General features: G+C 51.9%; 1 protein-coding gene across 4 annotated transcripts in view; it reads right to left on the bottom strand.

Moving 5' to 3' along the window:
* The window catches only part of LOC137223536 (janus kinase and microtubule-interacting protein 1), a 100,876-nt gene that overhangs the window by 23,682 nt on the left and 53,369 nt on the right, over positions 1–23,825 (bottom strand). For 3 of the 4 annotated variants that reach the window (XM_067735473.1, XM_067735472.1, XM_067735474.1), the window contains 4 exons: positions 19,112–19,373; positions 11,666–12,160; positions 3,004–3,213; positions 2,085–2,204 (listed from right to left, as the gene is read on the bottom strand). In XM_067735473.1, coding sequence (XP_067591574.1) covers positions 2,085–2,204; positions 3,004–3,213; positions 11,666–12,160; positions 19,112–19,240 — 954 coding nt within the window. In that variant the 5' untranslated portion in view covers positions 19,241–19,373. The remainder of the gene's footprint in view (positions 1–2,084; positions 2,205–3,003; positions 3,214–11,665; positions 12,161–19,111; positions 19,374–23,825) is intronic. The other variant, XM_067735475.1, reaches the window with a different exon arrangement.

The following is a 23,825-nucleotide window of genomic DNA, read 5'->3' as shown; positions in this document are numbered from 1 at the left end:
ACATGAGAGATGACAGGCGAGGGGGAGGGGGAGCTGGGACTGGGAGGCTGCTCCATTAGAGGCGCCCACTCTTTTCCCTTCTGAGTACAGTGTCCTCCGTGACATACACTAGCTGCACGACCATGGCCGAGTTTTCAGCCTCAGTTCCCTCTTCTATAAGATGGGAATGATGGTAGTATCTGCCTCAGAGACTTGTTATGAGAACTAAATGCATAGTGAGAGTCTTCGCAGGGTCATTTTAATGGATGAAAAATATAAACAATTTAAAATATTTACCAGTATCACGACAATCACAAGAACCACTGCATCTATCAAGTACTCGCCATGTGTCCAAAACGATGTTCGGACCTTCCAGGCATCCCCTCTCATTTAGCCCTCACCACCACCCTAGGAGGGGGCCCATCCCCATCCCCATTCCACAGACAAAGAACCTGGTTACAAAGAGGTGGGGTGATGTACCACATAGAAAGTGCCAGGACCAAGAACCAAACACAAGGGACTGACTGCACACCCCTGCTTTTGGTTACCAGGCTGTGAAAGTTAAGATAAAACACTGATGGTAGCCATTAAAGTATAACATGTACCTTGACTCATACATTGTACCTCTAGAAATCTATCCTGCAGAAATAAAGGTTCAAGTCGGTAAAGACAGAAATGTATCTTCTGTGAGGCACTGTTTACAACAGCAAGGAAACGCGCAACGGCCTAAATCTTCACCAGGAGAGGAATGGTTGAATAAACCATGGTGTGTCTACACAACAGAGTATGATGCAGCGTTACAAAGACAAAGGTGGATCTCACGCATTGCTGGGGAGCACTGTAATTGACACAGCAAGTGAAAAAAGCAAGTTGCAGAACAATATTACACAGGGAAAATGTCCCGTTTGTAACCACAAAACAATAAAAAAAAGGCTCTTCGTGGGTGTCAAAATATTTGCATAAGCGTTAAAAACATGTGAGAATCACCTCGAACTGTTAACAGAAGTTACCTCATGATTTTAAGATCCCAGTGCTGGCCAGCTTATTGATTCTTACTTTAAACACTTCAGAAGGTTTGCATTGTTTCAAGCAAGATATTTTTTTTTCTAATCCACTTAGTAAACTATTTTGCCTCTCATGAGGGATTTTTTTTTTAAGCTCATGAATATTTAAATGAAAAGTGGAGACATAATATTAGATGTACAGTCTGATGAAAACTATATAAAAATATGCCTTTAAAAATACTGGAAGGAAATGAATTTATTCTGATCCTGTTAAAATTGTGAAGAGGTGACACTTCTTAACAATTTTCATCTCCCATGTTTTTCAAATATACGGATACACTTACTTTCATAATAAAATTTAGAATAAAGAGAAATATTACGAGACACTTGTCAAGACATTTGTACGTGTTGACTACCACTACATAAAAATAAGGTTAATTGTTTATCCAGCAAACTTAAACATATTCAAGAAATTGCTATTCTTACTAGAGATTTATTTTTTTTAACCAGAAGTTCACATTCACTACTTTTAAAGTTAGAAATATGTGAACTTTTATGCAAAAGAAAGTAAATAGATAAGCAAAAAATAAAAATTATCCATAATCGCACCACCTAAAACAACTTCCAAAATCCAGGATGATGACAATGTATTTTTGTTCTGTAGACTGCTTTTATCATTTAATTCATTGTGAACAAATTTCTATGGCAAATAAATGTGACCTATAACATCATTCTTAATGACTGCACGCAACTCACTGCATAAATATTCCATAATTATTTTGATCAATACTTCGGTGGGGCTTGGTTTTGTTTTGGTTTGGTTTCGGTTGCTACTTTAAACAACACTGCAATGAAAGCCCTCTCCACACCCCTCACTGAACTTCTCTGATTGTCAGCTCAGGATAAATTCCTACAGAATCAAGGGCACTAACAGGTTTCCTCAACAAGTGACTGTTAGATTTTTAATCAGGAAGAAAGGAGAAGGAAAGTAGAGAAAACCAGATGGCCTGTGCGTTAACTTCCTGTTTAGGGCGTGGTTTGTGGCCCCAGGGCTGCTTTCCTGCATCCCAAGGCGCCATCTGCCTCTTGGGGGCTGATTACCAGTTCATTCCTCTCGTCTGCCAAGAGGGTATTTCTGTCTTCCAGCTTCCGTATCACCGAATTCAGTTCAGCAATTTTTAGCTGAAATCGCCGCACATCTCGCTCGTCCATATGCTGATCCTAAAAAAGAAGCAAGATACAAACAGCTTTGAAAAAGCTTAACTGAGTCAAAGCGCTCTGTGGACCCTTTGTGGAAAACTCTGAGGGCAAAGGTGAGCTCCTCACTAGGAGGACCATGCGCCATGCTGGGGCTCCCCCAAATCAAGCAACATGTGGAAAGACTTCATCTCAAAGGCAACAAGACCTCAAACCCTCCAGAGGCTCCCTGACATCTGAACGTGGTATCTGGGGACCTTCCCGTCCCAACCCCTGCCCGCCAAGCATCTCTGACAAAGGCACAGTCACAGAGTTCCAGGACGCTCCTCAAGGGCAGGCACTGTGCCCACCTCACTCACCACTGAGACGCCAGCACCTCACGTGGTGTCTGCACACAGCACACTCAACAGACACTTGAGTATTTAGTGAATGAATGAATGAGGGAATGAATGAATGAATGCAGCTTTCGCGTCCTCTGTGCCTGATAAGTACCAAGCTGTGGCCCCAGGTGCCCTCTCTGCTGGCTGAGCTCTCCTCATGGGCAGAGCTCTGCCTTTAAGTCATGTCCTGATCTGACTGGGTCCCTTTCTGAGCTCTCACTGTATACTCGGCACTCATGTTTTCATTTCTTTTCAACTGAGCTCCACGTTTGGGGAGGAAGGGGTAAGGGAGGGAAGGAAGGACGCACAGATGGATGGGAGGGAAGGGGGAGGGGTGGGGGAAAGGCAGGCAGGCAGGCAAGTTCGCCAGAAGAATGACCAGTAGGAGGAAGGACAGGTAGGTGGTCAGCTCTGAGGCCCCAGTGCTTGCATGAGCCCCTCACCTGGACACCCATGAGCTCGGTCATGTCCCCTATGCCAGGTGGGAGCTCTCTCTTTGGACTACCGTGGTACCGCTCAGCCTCTCTGACCTGAACCAACTGCTCATCCAAAGCCTCTTTCTGAAGAAGCAGCTTCTGGGTCTGCCCAGTCTGCACACCGAGTTCCTTCTCCAAGGCCAGAATCACACGATCTTTTCCCTTGATCTCATCCATCTGGAAAGAGAAAGAATAAGCATTCAATTGTAGGGGCTCGTGACCAGGGAAAGCTCTCTTTTGCTGGCCTTAGGCCCAGGGAAAGGTTCAGCAGGTCCATGGACCTGGGGCAGCTGAACTCAGCAACACAGGACAGAAAGACACCATAGTGCACAGCCCAGGCCCTGCTCCGCCGTCACCGTCCCCAGCACAGAGGAGCACAGAGCTGTGGGTTCAACGACCTATATGGTCAACCAGACACTTACCCTCAAAACTGATCAGTGCTCGTGTCTCTCTCACCTTAATGAAATAAAGTCAAATCCTGACCTGCCAGGGCCCTCCAGCCATCACCCCCTGGCTCTCCAGCAGCTCAGCTTCTTCACAGAGTTGGTCATCCTCTCTCCCACTCCTGTCTGGCCACGTCCCCACCCCTCCAGTAAACGGCTCTTGCTAACGTCTCCAACGCTCTCCTGGCCCGCAAACTCACTGAACAATTTTCCACCCTCTCTCCTTCTCACCCCGTCTGACACTGTCGCCCACTCCAGCTACGTGAACTGCTCCCACCCTCGCGCCCTCTGTGGGACTTCACTGTTTCCATCTTCTTCTCGCCCTGCCCTGGTCACCATCGAAATCTGTAGTTTCCAAGGCTTGGCTCTCTTCCCAGTCTGTATCCTCTCCTCAGCCAGCCGCATCCTCACCCATGCTAACTCCCCGTGTGCAGCTGACACTCCAACCTCCTCCCTCCGCCCTGACGTCTCTCAGGGTCCCGCGGTCAGAGAGCCGACTGGATGCTCTGGGGCCTCCAAAGCACCTCAGCCTCCCCACATTCGAGTCTCAGTGTGAGCCCCAGCTCCCCCAGCCCAGCCTCGTCCCACATTCCCTAGAGGAAACGAAGCAGAAAGAAGCTTACAGAGGAGGGAGCTTCTGCCCTGGGCCATACACTTCGATTGTTTCTGAACACAAAGCCAACAGCTGGGAAACTGCCCCAGTAAGGGTGCTATACTGGGGTGCCCCTCCCCTAAATCCATGTCCTTCCTACAACCTGAGAATGTGACCTCATTTGGAAATAGGGTCTTTGCGGATATAATTAGTTAAGATGAGGTCACAGTGGAGTCGGGTGGGCCCTAACGACTGGTGTCCTTATAAGAGGAGAGACACACAGGGAGAAGATGGAGGCAGAGACTGGAGTGATGTGGTCACAAGCCAAGGAACGCCTGGAGCCTCCAGAAGCCGGAAGAAGCAGGAAGGATCCTCCCCTATAGCCTTCAGAAAACATGGTCCTCCGACACCTTGATTTCAGACCTCTAGCTTCCAAAACTGTGAGTGAATAAATTTCTGTTGTTTAAGCCACGCAGTTCATGGTACTTTGTAACGGCAGCCCTAGGAAACTAATACAGGTGTTAAAAGAGAAAATTTCCCAAGTACTAGAGTTTCATTAATTGACAAAAACCATAAGAGTTTCAGCTACAGTGATTACTATCATCATGGGACTTAGGAATAAATTCTATCTGAGATAAGGTACATTAAAAAGTTCTGAAAAGAATACTAATGCTTTAGTAAGGATGGTTTCAACGAAATCTGGATAAAGTCTATATGACGGGGCTTTATTTAACACATACCTGTGAGTGCCCGCCACGAGCGGGCCTGTATTAAGGCAGTGTAACGTGGATACTACCTTGGTTACCCAACGTAAAGTTTAAAGCCAACTGATATAAAGCAACGTGGCACAGAGGAAAAAGCACTGTGCATGGCGTACAAAAGTATTAACTGGAGACTAATCCCCCACTGGCAAGCTGTGTGACCTCTGGCAAGTCACTCAACCTCTCTAAGCTTCAGGCTCCTCACCTGTGAAATGGGGATGTAGGAACATCCACCTGGAAGGGGAGCTGTGAGGGCTGAAGGGTACAGCAGAGACAGGCAGGCTGCTTAGGAGCAAGGCCACTGGGCCCAGACTGCCTGGGTTCTAGCCCTGATGCCACCACTTATTGGCTCTGTCACCTTGGTTTAGTTACTTGATTTCTTCCTAAGCCTCAGTTTTCGATCTGTGAAATGGGGATAATAATAGGGATGTTTTGAGGATGAAATACACTAACACATAAAAACTGCCTGGCACGCAGTAGGCATAAAATAAACATTAGCTCTAATTATAATTGCTGCGTGTACATAGTAGGTCTCAATAAATAGTAGTTCCTGTCTTTCCTAGACTTTTGTTTCCATTAGGTGTGCAAATATTGAGGAAATGAATGAATGAACATTGCAGTTGTTTGAATTGTGGTTCCTAAACAGACATGTCCACATCCTAACTTCAGATATCTGTGAATGGGACCTTTTTTGGGAAAACGGTCTTTGCAGGTGTAATTAAGGATCTTAAGATGAGGAAATCGTCCTGGATTAACTGGCTGGGTCCTAAATCCAATGACAAGTGTCTTCATAGGACAAAGAGAAGACGCAGACCAAAGAAAAAAAACAGAGGGGAGGCCATTGCTGACTTAAAAAAAAAAGCACAATGTGAGAGTTGCGAGTTAAGTTTTATTGGGGGCAAAATGAGGACCGCAGCCCAGGAGACAGCGTTTCAGGCAACTCTGAGAAACTGCTCGGAGGAGGCGAGGGGAGGAGCCAGGATATAGAGGAGTTTTTGCGACAAAGGCAAAGTAGTAGGGAACGTCAAAAGATGATTGTTAATTAAAGAAAACCAGATATCTCAAGTAAAGGAATTTAGTGCTTTCCTATGTATGGGAAGATGCAAGAGTCTGGGCTCACTGAAATCATTCCTTTGATATGCACCTCAGCTACCTGGGGACAGTATCCTGTATTTTCACACCCTGAGTTTCCTCAGGGCTCACCGCTGCAGGGAGTGGCTGCAGTCTGAGGGCTGCTAGATGGCAGGTATTCTTGTCAGCCTTGAGTTTCCTCAGAGCTCACCGGCTCACGTTGAAGGGCTGCAGTCATTGATGACTGTGACATCCTTTGTTTATTGGTATGGCAGGAAATATTCCATTTATCACCATGTAAGAGGGAGGCAGAGATTGGAGTGGTGCAGCCACAGGCCCAGGAACTCTTGGAGCCATCAGAAGCTGTAAGGGCAAGGAAGGGTCTTCCCCGAGAGCCTTCAGTGGGGCACAGCCCAGCTGACACCTTGAGTTTGGACTTCTGGAGTCCAGAGCAGTGAGAGAGTAAACTTCCGTTGTTTTAAGCCACTGAGTTTGTGGCCATTTGTTAAGGCAGCCCCAGGAAACTAATACAAATGCCCTTCTCACTCATCACACTCTCAGAGGGTAACAAACTAAAGCTGATTGTAACTTGAAACATCGCTACAGCAGAGAATGCTAGTTAGGAGCCCTGCCCTGAGGGCAGACAGAAGCTAGCTCAAATCCCCGCCCCTACCTGCTGTGTGACTCTGGGCAGACTGGGCCACCCCTCTTAGCCTCAGCTTCGGTAATGTGGGGACACTGAGAACACCCCGTCCAGCTGGGGGGAGACTTCAACCACGGGAAGAATTTAGCACAGAGCCTGGCATCTTACAAGCACACAATCAATGTTAGCGGCCACTAGTAATCTACTTTAGCTCCTGCGTAACAGAAGGCTATCTGATTTAAACAGCAGACCATGAAAAACTTACAAAATACAGTTTACAGAAGGCAGCAAATGGTACCCCCAACCTCCAGACTGAGGCTTTCAAGCAAAGTCCCAGAGCTCTGACAAGCTCTTTGAGTGGCCTTTCTTTAGAAGAAAAAAGGATACTCCCCAACCACCTCCCCATGACAGTTTCCTGGAACTCCAGCCAAGGGTGTGCCCGGTGCAGCTTCTCCTGCAGCAGCTGCAGAATGTGCCTGCTGCTCCCCCTGGTGGCGGTCACCCGCAGCTCCCCGCTCTTCAGAGCCGGAGGTGGGAACACCTCCCCGCTGTAGGGAAGAGCACTTGATGATGCAGAAAACACTGTTGCCACTGCAGGGTTCAATCCAGAAGCAATGTGAACCAGTGAAAGTTCATTAATTGAAACCACTTAAACATGCTTTAATTAATTCAACAAATACTGAATTGAGTGCCATCAGCAGGTGCTGGGAAACACTGATGAGCAAAACAGAGTCCCCGCCCTCAGAGCTTCCATTCCAGAAGGGAGGGTAGCTGAAAACAGAATAAAAAAGTCAACATGGAGTAGATCAGAGCATGATTAATGCTAGGAGAAAAAGATAAATCGAGGGGAATCAGTGGTGCCAGTTGGGGAGGTGTTACAAGTTAACAGGTAGGGCTCCAGTCCGTCCCCCTCAGCATCCCAGCTGCACACTCCTGGCTTTGCACTGGAGCCCAGAAGCGCTGTCTCCACCACTGCATTACACTAGTTCCTCCCACAAGAAAGAACAGCATCTTAAGCAAGACATCTCTGGAAATCCAAATTCTCAGCCTGGAAGAGCACAGATTCCCCATTTATCCTAGAAAATGAGCAGAGGACTTACACCCCATCATGTGGGAAAGGTTCCCAGAAAACAGTCTCCACTAGTGGAGATGGCATCCAGGAATGGATGGACAATGTGGAATAGATTGTGGAGCCAACATTTTCTAGGTTGTCACATTTCCCCAGCCAGAGTCCTGAGGCTGCAGAGGTCAGGAGACCTGCCAGCTCACACAGCTACTCTCACTATTTGTCGACTCTGGTCTGGCCCCCAGGCTGGGCCCTTAGTGATCTCGCCCCCTGCCCTGAGGACCTGAGGAAGTGTAAACCTCTGACAATGAGCTTCTCAAGCTTCCCCAAACCCCAACACCTGAGTGTGCTGGACATTCCTGGGTTGCCTCCCAGCATCCATTTCCCCTTCTCCCACACTCCCACTCTCACCATGTGGTTCAGGAGAGGGGTGGGGCTGAAATCACTCCAAGTTCCCAGGGCAGGCCCTGATTGGCTCACATCACCTGCATGGCTCTGCCGCCTAACAGTAATTGGTTCAGGGATGGATACATGACCCAATCAGAGCCAACAGGCCCGAAGAGGGTGTTGCTAGGCCCCTCCTGTTTCTCCTTAGGAGCTAAGAAAGAGCTTCTCTCACACCCCAGTGTTCACTGCAGCACTATTTACAATAGCTAGGACATGGAAGCAGCCTAAATGTCCTTTGACAGAGGTATAGATAAAGAAGATGTGGTACATATATACAATGGAATATTACTCAGCCATTAAAAGGAATGAAATAATGCCATTTGCAGTGACATGGATGGGTCTAGAGATTGTCATACTAAGTGAAGTAAGTCAGACAGAGAAAGACAAATATATGATATCACTTATATGTGGAATCTAAAAAAAATGGTACAAATGATCTTATTTACAAAACAGAAATAGAGTCACAGATGTAGAAAATAAACTTATGGTTACCAAGGGGGAAAGGAGGGGAGGGATAACTTGGGAGATTGGGATTGACATATACACACTACTATATATAAAATAGATAACTAATAACAACCTACTGTATAGCACAGAGAACTCTACTCAATACTCTGTAATGACCTATATGGGAAAAGAATCTAAAAAAGAGTGGATATATGTATATGTATAACAGCTTCACTTTGCTGTAGAGCAGAAACTAACACAACATTGTAAATCAACTGGGCTGTTTCCTGTGAGGATGTGGGGTCTGGCACAGTGGTGGCATCTCACCAGCACACTGAGAGCTCAGAGCCTGAGAATGATGCATCAGGGGACACAGCAGAGCCTGAGAAACCTGGGTCCGGGGTGACATCATTAGTGCCACTGGGGCTATGCCTCAGGCTAGTCCTGCTACTTCAGTCATGAGAGCCGGCAGACTCATGGTTTAAGCTAGTGTGAGGTGGAATTTCTGTCCCTTGCAACCATAAGATTCTAGCTGACATACAGTTAGGGAAAGAACAACAGTCTGGATGACGTCTATCACTTTTTACTTACGTGCTAGTGTGAGCTCGGGACTACATTGGTACTTAAGAGACACTCTCTCTCTCAGTCTTCAAAAGACCCTCAAAGTAGACATTATTTACTCCATCTTACAGATAAGCTTGAGGCCCTGAGAGGTGAATGTGCCCACACACTAGTCAGAAGCAGATCCATGATTCAGACTCGGGTCAGCCCCTGCAAAGCCCTCACTATGCCCTCTCTCAGCCCCAGAGGCACAGAATCTAAGCATTTCTCAGCAGTCACATCCATCAGGACACTCGTCTCAGTGAAAACCTCAGTTTAGTCAGCTCCCAACGAACCCACCAATTTGTGAATAAATGTTAGTTCCACTTCATTTGCAAAGTTTGGAGCATCAAAGAATGAAAAAGAAGCTGCTACCCCAAGATCCATTCTCGTCTCCTCCTTGGTACCTGTAGTTGGGTGAATGGTGTCCCCCTCAAATTTCATGTCTATTAGGAAAATCAGAATGTGATCCTATTAGAAATAGGGTCTTTACAGATATAACTAAGATGAAATCATAACAGATGGCGGTGGGCCCTAGATCCAGTAACTGGTGTCCTTATAAGAAGACGACAAGACACAGCCACGTGGGGAAGAGAAGGCCATGTGGAGGCAGAGGCTGGAGTCATGCAGCTGCAAGCCGAGGAACGCCAAGGATTCCCGGCAACCACCCAAGCCTGGAAGAGGCAAACAAAAGGTTCTTCCCTGGAGCCCTCAGAGGGGCACAGCCCTGCTGACACCTTGTTTTCAGACTTCTAGACTCCAGAGCTGCGAGAGAATAAATTCCTGTTGTTATAAGCCATGGAGTTTGTTATAGCAGCCCTAGGAATGAACAGAGTGCCGTACCAGGATTTATTAGGAGCTGCCATGCATTTCCCAGCTCCCCTCGCAGCTGGGTGAGGCTGAGCAAGTAACTTCCGGCCAAAGAGACGGAAGTGGAGGTATATAGAACCTCCAGAAAGAAAAGTGCTTTTAAATGAAGACCATACCCTCCTTCATCTGCCCTCCTATTGCCAACCTGGGATGCAGATGTGATGGCTGGCACTCCATGGCATGAGGGGCCATGAGGACCATGGCCACATCCCAGAGCCCCTTCTGAGAGAAGAGGTAAGAGGCCCTGTGGCCTACCCTACTCTGTGGAGCACTTTACAGATTTTGTATATGAAAGAGAAATAACTTCCAGATTTTAAGCCCCTGTGTATTGGGGGGAGTCTTCTCAGACCTAATCCTAACTGGTCTAAAGAATGTGTCCAATAGCCCCACGTTGACCATAATTGCCTTTTCTTCTTGACTGTTTCTTAAGAGGCATGTTAAATGTGTAAGTGGAAGCCTGGAAGCCTTTTGCATTTCTAATCCAATCCAGCTGACAAAGAAACAAAACGCAGGCCACTTTCTGAACACATTGCCAAGAGGCCTGTCTGACAAGGGACATTTATCAAATGCGTGGAGAACTGGAGAAATGGACATTTATTCTTTTCACTCTATTCTCCTAAGTGGCCCCCACACACTGAGACTACCTGAGCTGGGGATACTTCTGTTTGGCACTGAAATGGAAACAGACACCAAGTCCTTGGTTCGTTTTAAATTAAGCTCAGTCTGTCTCTTGTGCAAATACTTGTTTTTTCCCCATTTTATTTACCTTAAATATACATTTCCTGTAACAGAGGAACATATTTTACATGTCTCCTATTACACAATCTACAAGCTGCGGATAGATGCTTTAGTTAACTTAATTCTCGTAATGCGGTAACAGATACGTGATTATTTCTCCTTTTGTAGGTGAGGCACCAGAGGCTTAGGGACCGTAAGCAACTTGCTTGGGCTCACACAGCTAACGAGTGAGGGAGTCTGGATTCACACCCAGAAGAGACTTTCTCCAAAGCCTTCTCTTCCTATTATGTGATAACACCGCCCCTACACACACAAAGGGAAAAGGGGCTGGGGAATACTTCTGAGAACTTAGTATCGGTATGTGCTTAGATTTTCTATACATTAGACATTTAAAATCAGTGCATCTCTTCTGCCATTCTTGGTACTGGCTTGTTAAGCTGTGAACTGATGCTCTGTCACTGACTGGTGACCAGTCTAGGATGGACAGCTGGACCAGGCCTCCAAAAAGAACACCTGGTCCTTCTGCCTCCAGTCCTTAAATTTCTTAGGTGTCTTCCAGAGACAGGAGAGACCTGCCAAAGCTTCCATTCCACGCCCAGGATGGCAGGGGCTTTGTTGGAACCCCAGGGTCTAGAACCATACCTGGAGCACAGTGGGTCCCCAAAACTCGGCATTTACTGCTCCGTGAGGGAGGACTGGGGCACTTGCTTGTGGAGAGGACACGGCGCATGCGTCATGGAAGGATGGGCTGCGTGTGTGCGGAAGGAGGGCTTGCATGTGTGCAGGGAGGACAAGTTGCTTGTGCGTAAGAGGGAGCAGGGTGCGTGTGTGCAGGGAGGATGGGCTGCGTGTGTGCAGGAGGGCTTGCATGTGTGCAGGGAGGATGGGCTGCGTGTGCGGAAGGTCAGGTACGCACTCGAGCCGGTGGGGGGGAGAGGGCAGCGCACTTACCAGCCGGCGGATGTCGCGCTCGCACTCGCGCTTGATGCGGTGCACCTCGTCCTGGTGCGCCTGGTAGGCAGCGCGCAGGTCTGCCGCCTTGGCCTTGTCGGCCTGCATGCAGTTGCTGAGTGCCTCCTCCGCCTGCTTGCGTGCCGCCTTGAGCTCCAGGATCTCCTGCTGCAGCCGCAGGCGCTCGCCGTCGAAGGCCCTGCGCGCCTCTTCACGCGCCTCGGCCAGCAGCGCCGTCTTGACCTTGTCGGCTGCACCATCGCGCAGCACGTTCAGCGTGGCCTGCAGCCGCTGCAGCTCACCCTCCTTGATCTTGGCCGTGCGCGCTGCCTCCTGCTCGTGCTGGCGGATAAGCACCTCGCGCAGCGCCTGCAGCTCCTTGGTCTTCTCCTCGTGCAGCTTGGCCCTGAGCTCCGAGATGTAGGCCGTGTGTCGCCGCTGCTCCTGCTCGCGCTCCAGCTTGGCCTCCTGCAGCCGCTCGCGCAGTTTGCCCACCTGCAGCCGTGGGGGGAGAGCCAGTCAGGGTCCGGGCTGGGGGAGCCGGCCAGGCCTGCCGCCACCTCCCCGTGTCCCTTCGTGTGTGACAGGCCCCTGAGACCCTCCCCCGGTCCCCGCTCTCCAGTTCCCCCTCCTGCCACCTCCATCAGTCCCACGCAGAGTCTTCCCTACTATTTTGTTGAGATGTTCCCAGCCGTGGAAAAACATCTGAGGGTGTTGGAGAGGAGAGTAAGGCTTTAACATCCCTTCCAATTTGGAGATTTACGAGGAAGGACAGTTTATCAGTCACAAAATATGCCGCGCAGAAATCATCTGTCTCATCAGAGCAGAACAGATTGTAAACCAGAAACACATTTCCAGTGTCCATGCCCTGAACTCTGGAGTTAGAGGAGGCCGAGCAGGTGGACGTAGAGAGGGGCAGGGGTGGAGGTGCCCTCACTGCTGAGTGGCTCTCCTGCCCGGGCTGGGGGCTTCTGTGACCCTCCCCCCCACATGAAGCTCTCACAGCAGCCAGGAAGGAGGTAACTGCTTTGCCACAAGGCGGCCGAGCATCAGAGATGCGCCGCTGGTGACCTGCCTGGGATGAGGGGCTGCCAAGGGGCAGAGCCAGGCTTCACCCCCAGGAGCCCGGCCCCAGGGCCAGTGCTCTGCAGGTGCCAGGCTGCTAACCCCACCAGAAGGTATTCGTCTATTCAGCAAAAAAAAAACATTATTTGTAAAATATGCCAAGGGAGTGTCTTCTTCAAACACTCCAAAAGGCTTTATTCGATCTTTTTATTTCAAATATCACACAATTACACACATTCCACAGGAACCCATTCGTTTTCTAAATTACAGCAATCTCCGAAGAACAGAAACCAATGTGTCTCTCATGGATGAGCTGCTTCCAAGGTGGCAACATTTCCCCCAGACCACAGTCTACAGAACACCAACATGCTGAAATTAATTTTAGGTGAGGAGTTTTACGATGTCACTCGGGTTGATAAATCCTTACTCATAACAGCAGGGAAAGGAGCAAATAAACCTGGCCAGACAAAGATACAAGATCAACGTCTCCTTACATCAAACACGCATAATCACAGAAATAAAACAAGGACCGGACCTGTCAGAGGGCTCATCTCACCCAAGAGCTAGAATTGGCCTCTTCCTAAGGGGTTGAGTGCCAGGAAGCCAGAACTTTAAATATTTAACATGATCTCCCCAGGGAGGAACTAAATGCTTCTGGCATTCTCCTTCTAAGGAGGCAACACTGCTCTAACTTTCTGGGATGCTGACGGTGATTTGAAGTCAAAGGGATGGGATCTTGTCGGAATCCGAATCTGCACTGACGAGTGCATTTCCCTCTGCAAACTACTTAACCTCGAGATGGTTAATGTTACGTGTCAACTGGGCAGGGCTGTGGTACCAGGTCATTCGGCCAAACACCAGTCTAGATGTTGCTGTGAAGGAATTTTTAAGGATGTGATTAACGTTTAAATCAGTAGACCTGGAGTAAAGCAGATGACCCTCTATAATGTGGGTGGGCCTCACCAAGTCAGTTGAAGGCCTTCAGAGAAAAGACTGAGGTCCCCCAATGAGGAAGGAATTCTGCCTCGTTACTGTGAGATCAGTGCTCGCTCGGATTTCCAGCCTATCTGCCCCGCCGATTTCAGATTTGTCAGTCTCCGTGACCATGTGAGCCACCTTCTTGAAAACACCAAATCCCCCTCCATCTCTCTCTCCTACTGGTTCTTCTTCTCTCTGAAGAACCCTGACTATACAGACCTCCCAGAGCTTCCTGACTCTTCCCTGGGAAACAAGGCTATCAACAGCTGCCCCTTAAAGACTGTTGGGAGGAGGAAAGCTGAAAGCGGATGAGCGGATAAAGGGGAGTTTGGTCCCAGGCAGTAAAGGAAGGAGGAATGCGGCCAGCGTGAGCAGAGGCGTGTGCAGGGCAGCCTGGGCGAGGCCGGGCCTGCCCCTGGGAGGGGCAGAGGGGGCCAGCTGAGATGGGCCAGGTGACACCCGTGTGTAGGGCAGGGAGGCTAACAGTGGATGGGCTGTGGGAGAAGGCCCTGCTGGGTCCCACCAGCTCTGCCTAGAAAAGCTGAGGGCCGAGCCCAGGCGCCATGAGCCAGGTGTGGCACAGTGAGGCGGGGTGGCCCCTGGTGGGCACAGAGCACCCGCTCCTTACTCCATTGAGTGGAGCAGGTCTACGAAAGTCATGTGCCACTTGACTCGCCAGCTGCCTCCAAGCTGTGCCCCGCCCCCAAGTCCAGAGGTGCAGCAGGAGAGAGGGGCCCTTACCAGCCTTGCCTCAGCGCCTGGGCTCTAAATGTGGCAAGAGCAAAGTGACCAACAAAGGGCAGGCATCTAAGTGGGAGGGGCTGGCCTGGAGAACTCTGAGGCAGCACCGCCAGCGCCCCCTGGGCACAGTGAAGTCAGCCTCCACTTGGCTCCTTCCCCAGCTCCTCAGCCCATCTGTCAGCGCTGGGTCTCCACTTCCAGGCCTAGACCACTTTTCCCCGTTCCCTGCGACCACCCTGGTCCAAGCCAGCGGCAGCAGCCCTCTGCCAGACCGTGGCAGTCACCTTCTCACCCATCGCCCTGCCTCTGCCCCCGCACACTCGCCCTTTAGTCCTTCCCAGCGGCCAGCACAGGCCTCTGAACACACACGTTAGAAGGTTTCCCTCTACTGCCCTCTGAATCCACGGGGTGAGGGTTAACCGTTCTGAAACCACTAGAGTGCTGAATAACTAAGTAAATGGGTGGTGGGGTCAGGCCCTCCCCGCTGGAGGGAGGACAGATGAGCCAGGGGAGAAGGCCAGAGGATCCAGGTGCTAGTGGATTAGCCTGGGGACATCGGTAAGAACTCATGTTTAACTTAATATACATATAGATGCTACATTTAGAAATATTTTAGATATGTACACATACACGGTTAGTATATACGCATACACTTCCTTGCTCTGTCAGCTAAGCCTAGAAGCAACGACATGCCAGCAGCGGTGAGCACACCCAGTGCCCAGATCCTGGTTTCTCATGCCATTCTCTAATAAGTGGGACCAGGGCTCCTTGGAGAAATGAGTGGCTCTAGGACTGGGGCAGGGAATATACGAGACGAACCTGGAGCACCTTACAGGACTGGAAAGTAAGGGTGTACCCAAGAATAAATTAATAAATAAATGCCACAATGATGGGGTGCAAAGGAACACAGGGGTCAACTGAAAGAGATTCCCGTGGCCAAAGCTAGAACAGTCTGAGCAACAAAATAAAGTACTTTTGGATTATAAGCCGAAGTGTAAAATAGTGTTCATAGTGATATAAATGACTGAACTGATACACGTAAAAATACGAAAGAAAACCAAAAACACCCTCGAGGGCTCTGTGGCATCCAGCATACAAGCCCACATCCTCCCTGGCCCACAGGACTGACCCCGGCTGATGGCTCTCCGGTCCTCCTCCCTGACCACCCAGCTCAAGCCACGTCCCTGGCTGCTGCACCTCAGACATGCAGGCACCTTCCCGCCTGCGGCCTTTCCCCAAGCCGGCCCTTCTGCCTGGAATGCTCCCAGCCAGGCCTCTGCAGGACCTGCCCTCCCACCCGCTGCAGCACCCCTTTGCTGACCACCTCCCAAAAGAGCCACCCCCACTGCAGCCCCACGACTCTCCACCAGCTTCTGCTGCTTTACTTTCTTGGCACTTTTCACTATGGAATAAATATTACATGTTAATCTCCTGGCCTTCGTTCCCTACCTCCCCCATTAGATACTAGCTCCAGGAGAGGACCTCCAATGTAGATCCAGACCAGAGTGGGCTGCTCATTGCAAGAACGAATGAATCACCAGCTCAGTGCTGACCACTGCCCTCTCTGCCCCCACCCACTCCAGGCCATGGGCCTCAACAAGTCAGGGTCTCTGCCCCAGTGGCCTTGGCACGCTGATTGGTGCTGCGCATACTCCCAGGTGATGCCAGACACTTGGAACGGTGTGAGCCCTGCTCCCTTTTGTGCCAGCCAGCAAAATCCTTCAGAGCCAGCTCCAGACCACCCCTGCAAAGCTTTCTCGGGCCACTCTGACCGTTGCATGGCTTCCTAAAATCTCTGGTGCAACATGCCAAGTACTGTCATCCGGCTAGCTCCCTGAGTATCTGAGCACCCAGCCTGCCTGAGGGCGGGCCGTTTCTGAGTCACTTCTAAACGCCCAGCCCAGGCCCAGAGCACAGGCACGGGGCGGGGGGCTGGGGGCTCGATGAATGTGTGGATGAACCAACAGGTACGTTCCCCACATGCCCTCGCCCTGCGGTGTTCAATGGGGACTCCTCTACTCAAGTAACAACACTGTAAATACATCAGCAACAGTTATCATGAGATCATATAGAAACAGCAGTTAAACGCAATCACAAAGTTTACACTTATGTTTCTCATACCAGCCAGTAAGCACATTGCTGAATTCTCTGAGAACAGAAACTCTCCCAGTGGCGGCCTGGATAACGCCCCCGGCAGGGCCACGGGGTGGTTGGACTGAGCAAACGGGCAGCCAGGGCACGTAGAGGCAGGAGGTGCCTGGGGAGGCACAGACTGGGTTTCTTGTAGGCCTGGCTTCCAACCCAGTGCCAACACCTGTGTGACCTGTGACTGTGCACACCTGCTGTGACGGGCTGAACTGTGTCCCCCCAAGTTCCTGAGTGGCCGTCCTAACCCCCAGACACTCAGAATGTGACTGTATTTGGAGACAGTCTTAAAAGAGGTTACTAAGTTAAATGAGGTCATGGGGGTGGGTCCTGATTCAATACAACTGGTGCCCTGACAAGAAGAGATTAGGACACAGATGCACACAGAGAAGAGCATGTGAGGACACAGGGAGAGGGCGGCCGTCTATAAGCCAAGGAGAGAGGCCTCAGGAAAAACCAACCCTGCCCACACCTTGATCTCAGACTCCCAGCCTCCAGGACTGTGAGGAAATAAATCTCTGTTGTTGAACCCCTACCCCGGTCTGTGGTACTTTGTTACGGCAGCCCAGCCACCTCTCCTCTCCAACCCTCAGTGTGCCCACCTATAAAGTGGGGAAAGCCACATCTGACCTCACAGGTCACTATGAGGGTCAGGAGGCCCTCTAAGGTACCTGGTGTGGCCTGTGTAGCAGACACGTGTCTGCCAACCGCTGAGTAACTACATGTGACAGGCAGTGCCCAGGCTCTGGATATGACTCTCTCATTTATTCCTTAAACAACCCAGGGAAGCAGACACATCAGATGTCCCCATTTAAGAGATAGGGAAACTGAGGCATAAGGCAGCTACCTGGCTTGCCCCAAGGCCTCAAGGCGAGTTAGGTGGTGGAGGTGGGACGGAGACCTGGCCGAATGACGTTGGCTGTGCGGCTTTCCCCATAACCACAGCTGCTGCTGCTACTGCCTGGTCAGCCCCTCTAGGCCCAGCTGTGCAGCTGACAACCCAGGGGATCCTGGCAGGCAAATCCTTCCTGAGCTGGACAGGATGTGGACAGGCTGGCACCACCAGCAACTGTGCTGAAACACCTTGGCTGCACTGGCCCTGGAACTCTGAGCGTCTGGGGATGGGAGGCAGCACATGTGTCCGCAAGCTCCAGGAGCCCAGTCTTCATCGCCCCAGGTCGGGGGCTCTGCCTCTGCTCTCCATGTAGCTGTCTTGAGCTGGGGTCAGAGCCAAGGACCAAGCCCCAGCCCCCTCCCCACCCAGGAGCTGGACCCCGCTCAGCACTGCAGCTCTCAACCAGACACCTGCTGCCATCCCCCAAGCAGCCCCTCCCCTCCCTCAGGTGCTATGGGCAGGGCCGGAGGGTACCTTCACGGTTGGGGTATAAGGCCAGCCCCTCCGTCGGGCCCCCCAGGAGCAAGCCCTAACCCTGTCCTCCTTCTCTTCTCACAAGAATGGCGGCTCCATCCTGCTAGGAGAGCACCTCCACCCCGCCTGCTTCTGCCCTCAAACCACCCAGGTCAGAACCACACCAACAAGGAGGGCTGGGGCAGCGCCCAGGCACCGGATGGGCTTTTCTTGCTTACATTACCTAAGATCTTTAAGACAACCTTAAACTGGGTGGTTATCGTGATGCCATGTTACACGTGAGAAAACGGAGGTTCAGAGGCTTTATGTCACTTGTCTAAGATCATGAAGCCAGTCGGGGGTCAAGGTGAGGTCTGAAGCCAGGTCTGCATGGTTAGGAAGCCTGGGCTCCTCCCACTGTGACTGGCTGCCCATCACGCCGACACTTTGATTGGCACCCAACGGGGCATCGTACTGACTGGCTCCAAAGCTCATACCTGCCTTACGAGAGCAAAACAGCTCCCATCACAGAGCCAGGCTCCAAATCAAGCCCTTTATGTCAGGGGTCCCCAACCCCCAGGCCGTGGACCGGTACCGGTCCGCAGCCTGTTAGGAACCGGGCCGCACAGCAGGAGGTGAGCGGCGGGCGAGCGAGCGAAGCTTCAGCTGGCGCTCCCCGTGGCGGCTCCCCACTGCTCGCGTTACCGCCTGTACCCTACCCCTGACCCTGTCCATGCAAAACCCATCTTCCACGAAACCGGTCCCTGGTGCCAGAAAGGTTGGGGACTGCTGCTTTACGTATTGATATACGTATTTACATCCTTACTCCTGCCCACCGGCCCATCAGGTGGTACTGTTATGATCCCATCTTGCAGGTGAGGGAAATTACGGTGTGGAGAGTGAAGTACCTTGTCCGAGATCAGAGCCAAATGTCGGGGAGGGTTGGTGGGGGGCGGGTAGCGGACAGGATTCGCATCCAGGTGGTCTCTGTACCACCACTGATGTTATACCCATTTTAAAGTGAGGCAAGCTGAGGCTCAGAGAGGTGGAGCGCCCAGCCCCACCCCAGCCCTGGGACACACCCTTCACACTTCCCTCGGGGGCAGTCTGTCCCCCGGGAGTTCACAGCCCACCCCTCACTTGAGCCAGGAGGCCCTTGTCCCTCCCACCTTGCTCTTTTCCTGCTGGAACTCGATCTGAACGCTGGTCAACTTGGCCCGCAGCTCCTCGTTGGCCATCTGCACCGCGTCCACCTCCATCTCAGGCTTCTCGCCCTTGCTCCGGCCTTTCTTAGACATGCTTCCTCTCAGGTTGAAACGCTGAGATCCTGTGCTCACTCCCGCCAGCCAGCAGGCGCCGCTCCCAGCTCCACCGCACTAATCAGTCTCACAGGGCTCAGCTCCTCTGCGTAAACCACCATCACTTGGGATCCTGGGGGAGGAAGGAAGCCAGGTCAGCAGAGAGAGCGGGCCGGCGCCCCCTCGCCTGGGGCACTCAAACACGATGGCAGGCAGCGTTTGCCGATGCCTCCCTCCCTGATCCGGGCACCTGCTCACCCCGAAGATGGCCCACCATTCACAACACTGACCTAGGGCTTCTCCAACAGGGGCCGCATCAGAATCACTTGGAAGCTTGTTAAGACGGAGTCCTGGGCCGACCCCCAGGAATCTGATTTGCACGTCTCCCAGGCTCCCAGGTGAGGCTCCCAGGTGACCACCCCTCATTGAGTAGCTCTGTCTGGTCCAGTCCCGGCCTCATCAAGATGAGACCATGCCATCTAAGCAACTATAGACCTCGATCTGCAAGTGTAACTGGGCCTCGGTCACCCTGGTGCTTGATTCACAGGCAGGATTCTGGGGGAGCACAGAGCTCAAAGCTTGAGGCCTGTGGGGAGGGGGCCAGGGGACCTGGATGTCTCATCCACACACCCAGGTGATTCAGGAGCAGAGTCTAAGGACCGCACTCTGAAAACTGGGCTTTTTGACTCACTAAAGGTTAGTGGTTCCCTCCCCACCCCAAGGACTAGCACAGCACTGGTTGCCCAGAACTGCTAGCTCTGGGCCCAGTTTTGGTGCCCAAGCCAGCCTGGGGGAGTAGCACAGCCCCTGGAGGAGGTGACAGCCAAGCATGGTGCTCTGCAGGCCTCCAGGCCTCTGTGCCTGCCTGGCCAGGCCTGAGCTGGTCAGGCGGCCAACGGGATGCCCTGATAAGCTAACGGCCCCTCCCGCACTCACATTTCCCTGGGGGACCCCAGACCTTCCATTTGGTAGGGCTGCCCTCACAGCCCACACGGTGTCAAAGCCAAAGCCATTAAAATCAGGCCCTAGTGACAGCTAGTAGCACTGTGTATTGTCACCCCACAGAACACGGCACAGCACAGTGTTGACAAAGAAGCCCGAGAGTCTCAGCAAGGAGATGTGACTGCTCGATGCCACACCACGGGGAGAGAAGAGCCGAGAAGGTGCGCTCCAGAAGTTATACTCAGCGCCGGCCCTGCGCTAGCCCTGGGATGCGATGGAAGGCCAGACAGCGTCCCAGCCATCATAGAACTTTCTAGCCAGGGAGACGACTACGGAAATGAATACATAAAATAACTCTGGATTGGGATTGGCGTTGGAAAGAAATAGTAAACAGGGTATTTGAGACCTCTATCAAATATTACCCAAGTCACTGGCAGAGGGAGACAAGGGGAGTAAACTGCCCGACCACATGGGGCCTAGAGACCATGGACAGAGTCAAGGCCAGGTACAGAATGTGCAGCCTAGTGCAAAATGGAAATGCGAGGGTGTTGTTCAAAAGCTATTCAGCTTTTCATGACCACGACACTGAGCATTAAACCAAGAGTAAAGCCCCCTGACGGCCTCTACAACCACACCACGCACCGGCGATGCTGGCCCCGGACAGAATTTAAGCGCAACTCTGAGGATGCTTGGTTGGGCAGCAGGTCCCGAGCAACAGGGCTCAGCTTTGGGCTGATGAGGACCACAGTGGGCTGAATGATGGTCCCCAAAAGACATGTTCACATCCTATTCCCCAGAACCTGGGAATATGCCCTTATTTGGAAAAAGGGTCTTTGCAGATGTAATCAAGTTAAAGATCCCAAGATGAGATCATCCACGATGAGGGCGAGTCTTAAATTCAGTGACATGCGCCCTTGAAAGAGACACAGAGCAGAGAGCACGCAGAAGGGAAGGCCGTGTGAAGAGAGAGGGGGGATTGGAGTGATGCAGCTGGAGGAGGTCGGGGGGTCCTCTCCTAGAGCCTCCAGAGTGAGCAGCACCGCGCCGACACCACTGACACCGCCAGATTTTGGACTCTGGCCTCCAAGACTGTAAGAAAGTAAATTTCTGTCGTTTTAAGCCTCTCCATTTGTGGAAATTCTTTATGGCAGACACCGGAAAGGAATACACTGGGCATGAAGGGAAAAACGCTCGTGGGACACATTCAGCACTCTGTTGAATGACTTAAGATAGCCAGCTTCTCAGCACTGAGCCCTGCTTCTTTCCCTGCTTCCTTTCACATCAGTAATAAGCCAGCTCACGCCACACCACAGGCAAATCCCCTGTCCCTCACTCGGAGCCTACTATCTCATGATTTACACACAGTGCTAGCAAGCTGTGCTGTCTGTTCTCCCAGCCCAGAGCAGAAGGAAACTAAAAACCGGCAGACGGTGTTCTGCAAAAGGCAAACACGCAGATAGGAGAATGAAAAGAGAGCAAAGATATTTCTACCATATCTTCCCCCCCAAAAAATAAGAGAGTAAAATAATAATTACTTTTATTACCTTCAGTATTACCTTTAATACGTAAAAAGCCTGCAAGGCCTAAAATATTAACATTCTTAGGACACCTCCAATTACAGCAAATTAATAAGGTGCTACCTGTCCAGACTCTTCTTATACAGTGTTGGTGCAAGAGAGTCAGTGGGAGTTTAAAAAAAAAAGTTCACGAGATGTAATAAATAAAGTCAGCTGAGTCGGGTTTTCCTAACACACATTCTGGGCTCTGGGGCTCAGGGCTATAAAGTGGACCCAGAAGGAGCTGGGCTCAGTCGCTCAGCCCAGCTCCGCCACCAGCCTCTGTGCTCTCCTCACCCAGGACTCTCGAGCCATGAAGTGGAGCGGGCTGCGCAGGGGTGGTGTGGGCGCCAGGGCTGCCACCACGGCTAACCCCAGAGCAGGCTGCCTGCGGCCACGGTGCCGGGGCCTCTGCGTCCCGTGACAGACCCCGGCAGCCCAGAGCTGGCACGTCTTAGAAATGACGACAGAACAGCACATCTGGCAGCGCTCAGCTCCCTGGGCCCTGCTCCAAGCTCTCTGTGTGGCGGCTCGGTCCTCACCTTGACCCCGGGGCTCCGGCCACCAAGCCTTGTTCCCACCAGTTCTCAGAGGTGTCCCCTCCTCCCAAGGCTCTGGCCGTCCCGCTGGCCTGTGGCCTCCCCTGTCTCCTGGCCTGCACACTGCCTGCCCCCCCAGGCTCCAGGGGCAGTGGGATGACCCTCCTCGCCGCTCCCTGCTGACAACCTGCAGGGGACAGTGCCCGTGGCCACAGAAAGCAGCCCTCTGTGCTGGGCCCTGATCCACTGCCCGGCCCCCGTGGGCCACACCTGCCGTCCCCTGCCGTCCTCAGCCCGTGCCCCTCCCTGCCTGACAGGGCCACCTCCTAACTGTGCCCAGCACGCGACTCCAGCCACACCTCCTCCGGCAGCCCTCTCCGCCCCACAGGCAGGGTCAGGGTGCCCCTGCAGCCCGAGCCTCACCAGATTGACTCTCAGCCACCATCCAGGGCCACGAGTCCAGCAGGGTTGGGGCCGCCACAGGAGACAGAATCATTTTACTGATGGGGAAACTGAGGCCCAGACAGATCGGAGGCCTGCCTGGGGTCACAGGGAGGGGGGCCCAGTGGGGAGAGGAGAACTCACCACTCCCCTGAGCCCACCTGGCAGTCGGCAGAGCTTGCCTTGAGCTGTAGAGGCTGTGGGGTGGGCACCGCCCCACACGGACCCCACGGGCCCGGCCCCAGCTCACTGGGGCGCCCTCGGCTCCCATGGCCCCCACCGCCGGGCCAATGATGTCATTCATCACAGCAGCTGGGCTCCCCTGCCTGGGCTGGCTGACCCCTCACCTAGGACCCTCTCATCCCAGGGGCCACCGGAGCCAAGACTCTGCCTAGCTCCTCCCTACACCGAGGGCCACCCGTTCCCACTGAGCTGGGGCTCAAGCCCCTTGCTGCCAAGTCTCCCAGCTGCGGACTCTGCAACCACAGGGCCTGCGCTGTGCTGACCTCCTTTTCTAGTTCAGGTTATACATTTTGCACCCAACAAACATCTGAGGGTCCCTCTAGTGACAGGGAGGGGTGGCTTCTGTTAATGTTCTACATACACCACACACCACACAAACGCACACACACCGCAATGCATACATCACACAGAAGCACACACACAATGCACACACCACACATATACACCACAGAGAAGTGAGTACACATACGCACTGCTAAGGACTGAATGTCTCTCTCCAAAATTCGTATGTCGAAATTCTAATGTCCGATGCGATGGTATTAGGAGGTGTGCCTTTGGGAAAAAGTTAGATCGTGAGGGTGGAGTCCTCGTGAATGGGATTAGTGCCTTTATAGTCTCTGCCTTGTGAGGACTCAGCAAGAAGGCAGCTGTCTACAAGCCAGGAAGAGGGCTCCCATAAGAACCTGAGCATCCTGGCACCATGATCTTGGACTTCTAGCCTCTACAACTGTGAGAAATAAATGCCTGTTGTTTAAGCCATGCAGTCTGTGGAGTTCAGTTATAGCAGCCCAAGCTGACAAAGACACACATACCACACCACAGGCATCAAACACCCCAAGCTGACGAAGACACACATACCACACC

This window comes from Pseudorca crassidens, chromosome 4 (assembly GCF_039906515.1).
Source record: "Pseudorca crassidens isolate mPseCra1 chromosome 4, mPseCra1.hap1, whole genome shotgun sequence".
In the NCBI taxonomy this organism is placed as follows: Eukaryota; Metazoa; Chordata; class Mammalia; order Artiodactyla; family Delphinidae; genus Pseudorca; species Pseudorca crassidens.
Note: the sequence above shows the minus strand (reverse complement) of the source record. Positions and strands in the feature narration are given on the sequence as shown.